This window comes from Ambystoma mexicanum, chromosome 3q (assembly GCF_040938575.1).
Source record: "Ambystoma mexicanum isolate Mex_15411 chromosome 3q, UKY_AmexF1_1, whole genome shotgun sequence".
Lineage (NCBI taxonomy): Eukaryota > Metazoa > Chordata > Amphibia > Caudata > Ambystomatidae > Ambystoma > Ambystoma mexicanum.
In genome coordinates this window covers 1,111,170,733-1,111,184,510 of record NC_090926.1, presented here as the reverse complement: position 1 = coordinate 1,111,184,510, position 13,778 = coordinate 1,111,170,733, and the positions used below count along the sequence as shown (strand labels likewise).

Sequence of the window (13,778 nt, the reverse complement as noted above, 5' to 3'; positions counted from 1 at the left end):
TTGTTACAGTCCACAAGGATAAGGTAGCTCTGCGCACACATCCCATGTTTGCGCCTAAATTCATCTCAAAGTTCCATGTGAACCAGTCAATCGAACTACCCACTTTCTTCCAGAACCCTACTAACATGGCCGAAAGAAGCCTTCACGCACTAGAAGTGCGCAGGGCAGTCATGTTTTACCTGGAAAGAACTAAACCAGTAAAGAAGACTAAACAATTCTTCGTTTCAGTGGAAGCTGGTAGAGAAGGGGATCCGGTATCTAAATCAGCTATCTCAAGGTGGATTGTCAAATGCATCACACTGTTTCTCTCTTGCTAAGAGAGAACTGCCCTTCAAGCCTAGAGCACACTACTCGAGGCACTGGAGCATCCATAGCATTCATTGCAAATGTTCTTCTTGAGTCCATTTGCAAAGCGGCAACCTGCAGTTATGCACACCTTTTACAAAACACTATTGCTTAGACACTCATTCTAGGTCTGATTCTCAGGTGGGACAAGCAGTACTAAGACATCTTTTCTCTACTGTTCCTTCTCACAACCCACCTCCAACTCCGGGTACTGCTCGCTAGTCTCTGCACAGCATGTGATTCTAATCAGATTAACAAGCATCAGAAGATATTCATTACTTACAATCATCAGAAATGCTTTTATGGTATCTGCTTAGATTCACATGCACCCTACCTACCTCCCCGCTCGGGGTGGAAGGAACATAGACGTCTTACTACTTTCTCTCTTTACGTACTCTCACTATAGCCTTGGGCTCCCTCATGGCAGAAAAAATACTATCGGAGGGACCTCGGCGCGTGAGGGTTTTGTGTACTACACATGTCACGATGGGGATAGTGTTAGACACGTCTATGTCGACGTCCACTTTCGGTCCCCGAAAGACTAGATGCAATACTCCGCGGTTACCACTGGATGTCGGATGATATGCACAGCATGTGAATCTAAGCAGATACAATCATCAGAAATGCTATTACGGTAAGTAATGCATGTCATCAATGTCCAGTGTCCAAACTATTCAAGTCACCCGAGTGTTTAGGAAGTGTCTGTGTCATCCCAAAAGGGTATTTACTTACGAAACTTAAGGAGTGTATTTTTGAAGTGAGTTTTGTTACATTTTGCCCTTTCCTTAGAAAGTTTACTTAAAAACTGACTGTTCAATTAATAAATAATTTTAATAAGAAACTTTGAGTATGTTATTTGAATAATTGTCACTGTGAATACCTATGTTGCATCTCTACAGCTCACATTGACCCCTCTTGAGAGGAGCCTGGCTGCTCAGTCACTCTACCAATTTGTGTAGTACAGACCTATACCAAAGGTTGGGTTCCCTATCGCCAAGAGGACAAGGCTGGTGTAGTCTCCCACAGGGTTACTATATACAATCTTGCCGAAGACCTGCAAATTTAATTTTTCTGTGTTCTAAAGGCCTAAAATAAATAACAATTTTAATGACTGACTGTCTAGGCTAAATTCTCATTCTATGTGGACTCATTAAGGGCCCCTGGCCATGCTCACACTCCTGAAACTAAACATTGACTGCTTCCTTTATTGGTTTTTGGATCACCATAACTAGGGTGGCCTCCTAAAATGATAACCAGTCCTGATTTTGAAATCCTTCTTAAAACAATTCTGGTTAGAAAAAAGATGAATCTAAACATTGTGTAGCATCATATGCACCTGCACATGTATGATGGGGATAGTGTGGCAGCAGCGCCCACTTTTCGGTTCTGAGAAAACCTGTAATACTGCGGGTCAACAACTAGATGGACTCCTATACGAAGCATGCATTCTCAGCAGATTAACCACTGTTGTGTTATGTTAAAGGTACTTGTATAGCTCACCGTCAAGAACGGAATTGGTCCACAGGCGCTTGGCGGATCTGTAAACCAGGAGGGTGGGTAGGGTTAGTCGGGGGAGTGGGAGAAGTGGAGTGCTGTTGGCGGCTTCAGTTCGGTATACACCATGCACTGAGCTTTGGTGCAAGTATCGGACCGGGCAATACCTTGTGTGTTGTAGGTGCTGTTTGTATATTGATGCAGTGTGCGGATTGCTGGGTGAGAGATGGTTGTGTGAGATTTGGGTGGGTTGGGTATGCAGAGATTTCAAAGTTGGGTTAGTGGGGTCTGTATCCTGGTTCCATTTGAGTTGTATTCCGGTGGGTGGGGTTGTTGCTAAGATCTTATTGGCCGTCTGACTATAGTGTATGATGGTGCGGCGTGGTCCCAGCTGTATCCCAATGAGCATTGTATAGTGTGATTGGTTATGTCTAATTTCTAACCCTCTTGTGTGGGAGCTGAGGTTGGGTGCTCCCTATTCCCTTGCTATCTATTGTGACATTGGTCTGTTGGAGCTCGGTGGTGTTCAGGGCCAGGGTGCTAGTGATGGATCGTCCTAGTACTTCCGTCTTGGTCAGCTGTTGGTTAGTCATTCGGTATGTCGTGGAGTGTCTTCCTTAAAATCTATCGTTTGGTTGTTGCTAATGTGTGGTGCGCGGTGTGCTCGCAGCTGTATCCTAATGAGCTTTGTATAATGTGATTGGTTATGTCTATTTTTACCCTCTGGTTTCCGAGCTCGGGGATGGGTGTTCCCTATTCCCTTGCGATCTATTTACTATCCCAAGCTCCAACAGACAAGAGTCTGTTGGAGCTTGGGAGTGGTTGGGGCCAAGGTGCTATTGATTCGTTCAGTACATCCGTCTTGGTCTTGCTATGTATTAGTCTTTAGTGTCCTATCATGGCTATCTCTTGGTTAGTCGTTCGGTATGTTGTAGTGTCTTCCTTAGAATCTTTGCCCAGTCGATTGCTTAGTATGAATCGGGGTCTGTCTCTTCATCATTGTTTTAGTTGTGTCCCTGTGGGCGGTCTTCTAATTGTGAAGTGAGGAGCCAGGTTTTTAGTAGTTTCCTGAATGGTAAGTGTTTTCTTGTGTTGCGTACGTTCTTTGGTAGGTCGTTCAAAGTTTTCGGCGCCTGGTGAGAGAAAAAAGATCTCGAGTTTTCTTTTTTTGTAGGGTGTCAGTTCCAAGCAGATGTTGCTTGAACTGAGCGTTCTTGTTGGTTGATGTAGGCGTAATTTGTCTCTCAGGAACAGTTTGTGTACTGCTATGTGCGCGGTGTACATTGTTTACAATTGTATTAATTGTTTTATTGTTAGCCAATGGTAGCCAATGTAGTGTATTTAACGCAGATGTGTTCTCTTCGGGGTAGTTTGAGAAGCAATCTGGCTGCTGCATTTTATATGCGTTGTAGTTTTATTTTTTATTTTTTTTAGAAGTCGTTCACGCATACCTAAGTATAGGCTATTTGGCATAGTCTACTCTTGACATAACGAGAATGATGATGATGGTGGTTGGTTTGTTGGCAAATAATAGGAACGGTAGGATCCTTTTTACCGCTCGCAGGAGAAAGAAGCCGTTCTTGAGTAGAGTTTACTTGTGGCTCTAGGGTGAGATTGTTGTCCATCAGGACCCCCAGGTTTTTTTTTACAGTCGGCAAAGGTGCTGGGTTTGTCCCGAGTTCCCTTGGCCAAGGGATGAGATGTTTTTCTGCTCCATTTTCTTTGTGACGATCATTTTTCTTTTGCCTGTGTTGATTTTGAGGTAGAGTTCATCCAGTTCAATACATCACGAAGGCAGTTTTCTAGCGTTGAGTTCATTTCTGGAGTGTTTTGAATTTTGAAGATTTGTGTAGTTGTAGCAGGTGAGGGCGTGACCTTTCATTCTGATTAGTAGAGATAAGTAGATGTTGAGTAGCTGGGAGAAGGATGATCCTTGTGGGACTCCACATGTGAAGTCTCTCGGGTTGGATTTGAAAGGTTTCATCCATATAGTTTCCGTTTGTTTGTTAGGAAGGATTTGTTGCACAGTAGGGTGGTGTCTGTTAGTCCCAGTCCTTCTAATCTCGTTATGAGGATGTTGTGGTTAACTGTGTCGAGTGCTGCAGATAGGTCTAGAAGTATCAAGGCAGTACTGTTGTCTGAGTCGGCGTTTATTTTTAGGTCGTCCGATATTGAGAGGAGAGCTGATTCCATTCCTCTCATTGGTCTGAAACCAACTTGTGCCTGGTCTTGTAGGCAGTGCTAATCTATGAATTCTTGGGTCATTTTGTATATGCAAGTTTCGAGCAGCTTGGCTGTGTATGGGATGTTAGAGATGGACCTGTAGTTGGAAAGGTCATCTATGGTTCCAGCTGTATCTTTGAGTAGTGCCCTGGTGTGTGCTGATTTGCAGGCTTGTGGCACTGTCCCTGTCGCGCTTGAAAGGTTGAGGACGGTCCTGTGATATTCTGGGAGTTATTTAAGAATTGATTTGTATATGTCCGGGTGGCAGGGGTCTTCAAGAGAACCTGAGTTGTTGCTTTGATTTACCAGTTTGACAGTCTCTACTGATATTTCGGGAAAGATTTGTAGTTTGTTTGGATGTTCCTCCTGAGGATAGTTGGGGATTGTAGTATAATCGGGTGGTCTGTATTGTATGGTTCGTTGGATGCTGATTTTGTTTTTGAAGTTGTCTGCTAGGTCATTGCATAGTTTTGTCAAAGGAATTGGTGTATTGTTGCAGCCCGGTGGAATTCTTTTATTTCATTTATGATTTTGAAGAGTTCTGGGTGTTTGGTGCTACAAAATTCAGTTGTCGTAGTGTTTCCTCTTCGCTTTTTGTATTTCCTTTTTGAATGCACGGTTATGTTGCAGGAATTTCAGCTTCTTCACATTGTCAATTTTTATTCTCATCTAGTTCTAGTCTTCGGTTTTTTCTTTTCATGATGCTGAGTATTTTTGTGAAACATCTTGCCATTGCTCTTTTATGATCAGGATTGAAAGATTTTTTTTATTTTTTTTTTGGCGATGTTAATGGTTCTTACAATCCAGGTGTGGAATATGGCTACTTTTTTGTCCAGGTCAGCTTCTTCCATAAATGTTGGTTGCGGTTTGCGGAGTTCCAGGAGTTCAATTAGGTTGGAGTTTTTGATGGTTCTCCAGTTTCTTTTCATGGTTGTCGGTGGTTTGTCTACTTGATTATTTACTGGAGTGGTCATTTTGATTATGAAGGGAATGATGTGGTAGTCGCTCCAGAGAATTAGAATTGGGGGGTGCCGTAGTAAGGAGTTTTGTTTGCAAAGATTGTGTCAAGTGGGTTGCTCCTTTTGACTAGTTGTCGTAGATTCATTGCTGCTAGTTGGCTGGTTAGAGAATTTTTGTGGTTTCTTCTTCGAACCAGATGTTGAAGTCTCCGAAGGCGATCAGGTGATTTGTGTTTGATGGCTAGGATGGTGATTGCTTCCGTGAGGGCGTCAGCGAAGGTTGCATCGTAGGTTGGTGGTCTGTATATCCGTGTGAATTTCAGGTTTGTTTGCGGGTTTACCGCTAGACATATGATTAAGGATTTGCATTTATCGATGTTGAGTAGGTCTTCCAATTTGATAGCCAGGTGTTCCTTGTGGATGATTGCCAGTCACGCCACCCCCTCTTTTGGTTTTTCTGTTTGCTTGGACACATTTGAAGTTTTCAGGCAAACAGTTGTTGATGGTGATCTTGTAGTTATCTAGCCATGTTTCTGTTACAAATTGGATGTTGATCCCTCCGTTGCAAAGGAGATCGTATATTTCGGTGGCATATTTTGACATTGACCTTGCATTGATTAGATTGCAGTGGATATTTTTGGTGTAGTTTTGCTTATTAGTTCCTCGTTTTGGTTTGCAGGTATTCGGTCGCGGTGCAACTGTATTAGCGTCGATTGGATGAGAATGAGGATCAGCGTGGGCTGCATCTTCATTGAAGCGATCTGCTAGATTGAAAGCTTGGCTGTTCAATAGCGGTGCTTCCCTATACATGCGGATTGGTTGAAGATCAGAAAATCGGTCTGTTAGGTTAATGGTTGGTTTGTTGGTTATTAGCACTTCGTCGTTCTGTCTGATGTGCTGTGGGTGTTGGTGGTGGACTTCTGTTCTTGTGATATATGGGGTCTTCTTGGGTGCTCCCATATTTTTTTCTGGCTGTCTAGGGTGATTCTTTGCATGGCTTGGTGTCATTGGGGTATCCAGGTCCTGGGGTTGTTGTGAGGTATGGTGAGATATATAAGGATTGTTCTCTTTCAAAGTTCGTTCTTATCATATAGGTTTTTGGCGTGGTGTTTCCGGCTTTTGAGGCTGTTACTGCTGCGGTAAGTTGGATTTGTGTGCCCATGTCCATAGTGGCATGATCTTGTGCTCTCGCTCAGCGCCCCTTCCTGTTCAGGGGCATTTTGGTGCTCGGTGCAGAGATAACGTGTCAATTGGTCAACTGAAAGAATGTAACTGGGTGCAACTAAGGTTTGTAGGTATATGTATTCCATTTAATTGATAACAGTAACGCTGTTGGGTGCTGGCCACACAGTAAGTCAAACAATGTTAATTGTTAAAGGAAACTAAAGTGAGTGACTTTCAAATGCTGCACACTCTGGGATTTGAGGCAATAGATACTTAATGAATGCTTTCTCCCAGTTTTATGTTAAAAAATAGATCTATTTTATTGATAGCGCACCTTTACATAAGGGTTTCAAGGCACGACGAGGCAGGGTAGGGGAACAAGGGGAACAAGACAACATTCAAGATAAATCTTAGACTGCGCAAGTGCAGGGGGAGGGGGAGAGTGCCAGGGGAAGGGGAGGAGGTGCAAGACGTAGGATTAACATCGGAAAAATAGTATTAACATCGGAAAAATCGGGCAGTGCGGCCAGCAGGTGGCAGTGTAGGGTTAAGTGCAGAAAAACAGGTGATGGATTGCAAGTAGGGGGGGTTGTAGGGTTGCATATATAGCCCCACGTGCAGGGTTGCCAGGGGGCAGGGATGATATGTTATAACACGCTTAATACCCAGAGGTTTCTAAGCGCGGACACGGGGATCGAACCTGTGTTGCTCTGTGACGTCTTGCTTCCAAGGCGAGCGCGTTGCCCCCGAGCTATCCTCCCGAGGTGTGCAACTGGGAGGACAGTGACCTGGGTTCATGATTCAGAAGGTAGCCAGGTTACCAGTGCAGTGTCAGACAGGAGATCAGTAAGGTAGCGGAAGAGAAAAGGCAGAAGCAAAGAGGAGAGTCTTGAGCTGCTTCTGGAACCAGAGATGGATCTGCTCAAGTTTTAGAGAGGCAAGGAGGCTGTTCCAGAGGGCGGCAACAGCCGGAGAGAGAGATCTGCTGCCAACTCGTTGCTTGGAAAAGCGACTGACCCTCAAGGAGTTGGCGGAGCAAGGTGCTAGCTGCTTCCTAGATTTTTATTTCATCTGAAAGGACATGTTTGATGCGTTAAACCATGACTGGCTTCTTCGAGTAAAGAATTATACAAAAACCATTCCATTTAAAACCAACTGGGTACTTTTTCTCTGTTACCAGTTCACAATTCTATTACAATGGTTGGTATTGGCGGCATAATACATATATGTATGTCCTAAGGGAGGGTGGAAGGAACTTTATTGAATGATTTGCTGGCAGTGAAAGTATGGTTGTAGTATTCTTATGTGAAAGGGATGTGTTGGCATGATTACTCTACTGCACTGGCATTGATGAATTGATATTATTCCAGTCCCTTCAGCAGTATTGGTTAAGTACTTCTACTTGTTGTTACTGTGAAAGATGTTTGTCCAAGGAAGGTGATCTTTGTAAATATTCCATTTTCTCTAGTATGCATTACGTTAGTGACATCATTGTCACATCAGTCATCATTTAAAATAAAAATGTTTTCCTTTCTAGAACTATTCTGGAGCCAGCTGTGAGAGAAACCTCTTAACCTGTCATGAGCTAACCTGCTTCAATGGTGGAAGTTGCATGCAGACTGCCCTGGGTGCCCGCTGCAACTGCCAACCGGGTTTCACAGGCTCCAACTGCCATGTTCGTGCCAACAGCAGCTGTGCTAGTTCAGCCTGTCGCAATGGCGGAAGCTGTAAAGAGACACTACGCTTCCCATACTTTCACTGCATATGCTTATGGCCGTTTACAGGCACACGGTGTGAACAAATGCGAGGTACGTCTACAACACGCCAAACTGAGCCACCTGTCCATGAGCAACGGTGCCCGCGAGAGGACTGCCGGGCAAAGGCAGGTGATCATTACTGCGACAAGGAGTGCAACGTGCAGGCCTGCCACTGGGATGGTGGGGATTGCTCATTGTCTGTAGATGACCCCTGGAAGAATTGTGAGAACAGTCAGTGCTGGCGCTTATTTAACAACAGCCTGTGTGATGAGCTATGCAACAAACCAGAGTGTTTGTATGACAACTTCGACTGCAAGAACCAAGAAAAGAGCTGCAAGTAAGTGGCAACCTTCATTCTCTGATACTCCCCTTACTCCCTTCATCATTCCTCACTGCCCATCTGCCATACAGTCCTGGTGTACCTCCAATGATCTCTGCCTCAACGCCAGCAACACTGAGATCCTTCCCATTGGGACTTCTGCTCCCTCTTTCTTCCCTTCACTCTGGCCCTGCTTTATGGGCGCTCCCCTTTTTCCTTCATGTGAAGCTAGAAACCTTGGAGTCCTCTTCGACTCTTTCCTTTCTCCCTCACTTCCAGGACCTTGCCAAGAAGACCCAGTTTCAACTCCACCTCCTCAAAGGAATTCTTACTTTCCTCATTTTCCCCCAGACGCTCAATGTCTCTAGAGATTTGGTACTCTCCAAGCTGGACTATTGTAACAGCCTCTCCCTTAATCTACCCTCTTCCACTCTACGTCCCCTCCAGCTGATCCAGAATAGGGCTGCAAAACTTATCCTTTGCCTCAAGCCCAGGGACCGCATTTCTCCAGCCCTAAAATTTCTCCACTGGCTCCCGGTTGCTGCAAGGATCAAATTCAAATCACACTGCATCATCCATAAGGCTTTCTGGGGCCTGGGACCGCGGTATCTACAACTCTCTCACCAAATACTCGCCCTCCAGACATTTACGCTCCTCTGACGCCAACTCTCTGCGTGTCGAGCACTTCTCTAAATGGCGAGCTGGTGGCTGATCTCGGTCCTCGGCTGGTTCCCTCCTCTGGAACTCCCTCCTCCTTCATCTCCATCTTGAGGCGGATCTCGTCAAATTCCAGAAGCTCCTCAAGACTTTCTTTTCACCCCCTCCTTCCCCATCTCCCTCCCTTGCTAAACTCCACAGTCACTTAGATTAGCGGCCAGGGCCCTTGTGTCCTTCTGGGTCTTACCTCCCTGCCCCCTCAATCGTCTTCAGCCTCTGGCCCACTAAACACTTGCCTTTGGACTAACTGCCCTGTGCTCACAGGCCTACACTTATTTATTGGCAGTTGACGACTCTTAAGGAAGACACTCCACGACATACCGAACGACTGAGAGATGGCCATGATAGGAGGACACTAAAGACTGAATACATAGGCTGACCATGACAGAAGTACTAGGACGTTTCATTAACAGCACCCTGGTTCTGAACAACACACGCTCCAACAGACCAATGTCACAATAGATGGCAAGGGAATAGGGAGCACCCAACCTCCGCTCCCACACCAGAGGGAGAGAAATCAGACATGCCTATCACACCACACAATTCTCATTACGATACAGCTGGGACCGCGTCCCACCATCACATACTACAGTCGACATCCTATAAGGAATCCGCAACAACCCCACCCACAGGAATACAGTTCAAACGGAACAAGAAGTATTAGAACAAGGATACAAACCCCACTAACCCAACTTTCAAATCTCTGCATACTCTGTGTCCCAGCACACCCTATCTTACAATGGAGTACTGGACTGGTTACTTAGTATTCCCCTATGTCTAGAAACACATGTAGCAGTCAAATGCTACCCTTTGCTCTCGAAAAAACTACCATGATTTTCTCCATGCTCTCTCGCCCATAGAACACATCACCCCCACACTCGGAGGTACAGTGGCTCCTAGATGGCATACGAGCAACCTTCAAAGCCATGTGCATAGACACCAAGCCCTCCATAATAAGGGAACAGAAATCCTTAAGCACAAAGTAATTCACTACCAGCCCCCTAGAAATCTCTGATCGGGCTCTGCTCTCCTGGCTATTCCACTGCACAACTCAACCAGAGTTGGCGGCTCGGCATTCTCCATCGTAGCACCCACCATCTGTAACACTCTGTTAGGGGACTTTTACACTTGGTAGTAAGACTTCAGTAAACTCAGTCTTGGCAGGCTGTAGAACAGAGTTCCTATGGATTTCTTCAAGTCTTTAAAAATGCAGCAAGTTAACAAGTAACGAAGGAGACCCTGTTAAGGGCTTCCCAAAGGAACATAAACATCGGCTTGGGTCTGAGCTAAGGGGTTGGGGGGGGGGGGGTACCCTGGAGCGACTTCACCGATCAAGGTAAGCAATGCCTTTATCCCCACAGTACCTTAGGTTTGAGAAAAGATCGTGGCTAGATTCTCCGCGATGTGGCGGTGCTAGACCCGACCCCTGGATTCTTTGGTCTGATGAAAGGCAGGACAATGGATCTGGTCCTTCAGCAGCAGTTTCGAGGGAGAACCTCGGGCACGGCTTTCATAAACTTCTTGGGTCACTCTGTGAATTTGATACCGTTTCTGCAGCACAAACCAAGGGCGCGATTCGCCCGGTCAATCTTCTTCGCTTCTCACAGTCCTACACTCTGCAGAGGGTTTCTGGATGAGTTGGATCAGATCTCTGGAGTGTCCTTGAGGGCTCAGCAAAGATTTGGACGATTTCGATGATGCACTCTGAATGGACATCGGGTCTCCTAGTATTTGGGTTTCTCAACTCTGGAAACTCACAGGACCTCTGGAGATGGCTTGATTCAAAGCTTGTCTTGGGACAATTCAAAGAGGAGTCCTTTTTGGAGTTCCTCTGTTGCACAGAAATGGGGTCAGGGTAGCAGTGGTTGCTTCACGTGTTGCAAATGGTTTGTTGCCGTCTTCGGTTACTTCAGCTTCCAGTGGTCGACTTGCTTTACACTCCAGAAGCCTCACCTTTAATACAGTTCTCAGTACTCACTCCTCTGAAATCTTGCTCAGCAGTTTTTGTGCTTAACCGGGGTTATGGGTATAGCCTGCGGTAAGTAAATCAAACAATAGCTGGTAGGACGCTGCCACCAGCCACAACTAGGAGTTTGTCTGTGACACAAGTCACAGGAGCACAGAAGGGGGATACTAGGTATCCCTTTGGCACTCCACTGAAGGTGGTGTGTGCCAGTCGCAGTCTATAAAGTTTTAGGAGAGATACAAAGTATACCTCTATCCTTAAGAACTGTAGTTACTCAAGGATATAGGAAAGAATCTCAAATGAGGACCCTAAGGGTCACCAGCAACACTGCCTATAAGGAGCGGTGTGTTGGAACCGTAAAATACGGTAAGAGGTACAGAGGAAGGTAGACTCCATAGGACACTAAAAATACACTCATTCAGGATTAAAGAAAAAGGTCCAGAAGTCCAGCAACCAGTAGTGGGGGTTTCACTAGGAGAGGGGATGAAGCACAAAAATGATAAATCCCCCTCCCCCAACACTCCCTCTACACATCTTCTGCACCGAAAACTACCTCTCTTTAAAAGAAAAAGCCCTCAAAACCGGTCTATTTGCTGCCCTATCATAAAAACCCTCAAAGTCTTCTAATCCAGAGTTATGGACACTCTTTCCCCAGGCGGTGCTGGCTCCATTTGTGTAGTCACCGGCCTACAAACTCCTGGCTGTGCAGACTGTTACCTGCCCTCAAGTGCCACAAGCTGCATCCCCCAACACATATATGTAATGTTACTTGATGAACAAATGACCCAAGCTACTATTCACTTATGAGGCCCAACAAGGCTGAAACATGTCTGGGGATGCTTGTGGTCTCATGCAGAAGGGATGTGGTGACCTAGCAGTTCAGGCTGGACTGCCCCTTCTGGGGGTGGGACCAAGCCTAATTTGCAGGTGGCCTTTCCCCTTCTGTAATAGCTTGGCAGGTGAATAACGATGGTCTGGAGGGTTGCCCAGAGCAATGCCAGAGGTTGAAATTCATTCTAAACCTTACAGCCATCACCTTTGTTTTTGCACCCGGCATGTACAGAAACGGGCAACTCAGAATAATAATGGTAGAAGCACTGTGGTGTAATGGAACCACTGCCATCATACAGGTTGAGATGCACTGCAGGGAATTCTTGCAAAGCCGAGCAGCCACCGACAGATCCTGATCCAGCAGGCCCGGTGGGAGACCCCTGTGTAACACCTCTACAGGAGGGTAAAGGGGGGGGGGGGGGTGGCAATCAAAACCGCTCGGCATCGAACTACCAGGAAGGGGAGGGGTACTAAGTGTTAGGACTGATTTTCTAAACTCTGGCCTGGTGGACAGATGTATAGAAGGCAAACCTATATTGTGACATGGACAACTCTGGGAGCTGTAGCCAAACCAGTTCAAGGTAGCAAGGCGAGTGGTCTAAGCTAAGTCTCAAGAGGGGGTGAGCTTGCAAGGGGTCCAGAATGAGCACACACAGTGAAACAGTCAAGGAACACACTTGGACAAACAGGTATATAAATATTTATTTATGGCCAAATAACAGTGAAAAATTACTATTAACAGGTAATATCACCAATACTAAAAATGTGGTACATCTATACAATAACTGGAGTAGGCAAAATACATATCAAACCCCTGAAAAGGAAGGTATGGATATGTATTGGCACTACTCGTCCACAGAGATTCAGTGCTAACTACAGAGGTCCATCCCCAAGATGTATGGGGCCTTGTGCCCAAAACTTCAGCAAAGTTCCATACAGTTTTGTGAAGCTGGAAAACGAGAAGTTAGGGTCTCTGGGGTCCAGTAACCAGTTCAGTGTCAGGGGACAAGTTAAACTAGCTAACAAACGTATTCCAAACTTTTGGAGTACTTGTGTGAACAAGCAATGGCAAAGCCAAAGTGTTATAAAAGTTTTATAAAATTATCCAACTTTTAAAGGAGAGTTAGGGGTGCAGATAAGTATCGCTATAACTCACCCCCTGTATTCAGATTCTTCGCAGGTCCAAGGTTGCTTTTCCCACCGTCCGCCCTTAATCCTCAGGGGACAGCTAGTTATGAGTGGGAATTGAACAGCAATGTTCTCCAACATTTGTCGCCAATGGGGCACTCCAGAAGGTGTCCTCTGCTCTCGAGATCCCGTGGCACAAAGTGAAGGCTTATGCCTTTCCTCCCCTGCCTCTGATTCATTGTTCACTCTGCAAACTCGGGAGCGTATCAAATTGCACTCTCCTCTTCATAGCTCCTTGGTGGCCAGCCAGATTCTGGTTCTCAGAACTTCAGCATCTGTTGATTCTTCCTCCGATCAGATTGTCGTTGATTCCCTACCTTCTTCACCAGCGCGATCACCAGATGTGGCACCCCTCCACATAATTGTTCAGCTTGGTGGCCTGGTGCCTGAATTCAGATCTTTAGCGCAATTTAATTTGCCTGAAGACAACGTGAACCTTACTCAAGGGGCCAGACAACCATCTATGAGGGCGCAATAGAGGAGCAAATGGCTCCGGTTTTACCACTGGTGCTTGGCTAAACAGCTTGACCCTAGGCACGCTATGGTTGACACGGTTTTATCATGTCACCTCGCAGCTTCGGGCATTCATGTCTTGTCTTGCAGGACTTATCTGCCATTGTGGCCTACCTGTCCAGACAGCTGTTCCTTTTCATTGACTAATCCGGTCATTAAAAGGCATTTTGCGGGTGGTGGTCTTCTCTTCCTGCCGGTGTGCACCCCTCATCCCAAATGGAATTTGAATGTGGTCCTCACTGCGTTATGTCATAAACCATTTGAACCCATCGCCACTACCGATCTTAAATACCTTTCTTGGA

General features: G+C 45.7%; 1 protein-coding gene across 1 annotated transcript in view; it reads left to right on the top strand.

Annotated features, from left to right (window-relative positions):
* Positions 1-13,778, top strand: part of LOC138447652 (neurogenic locus notch homolog protein 3-like) — a 536,025-nt gene that overhangs the window by 448,718 nt on the left and 73,529 nt on the right. The window contains exon 25 of the mRNA XM_069603876.1: positions 7,723-8,279. Within this exon, the coding sequence (XP_069459977.1) occupies positions 7,723-8,279 (557 nt within the window). The remainder of the gene's footprint in view (positions 1-7,722; positions 8,280-13,778) is intronic.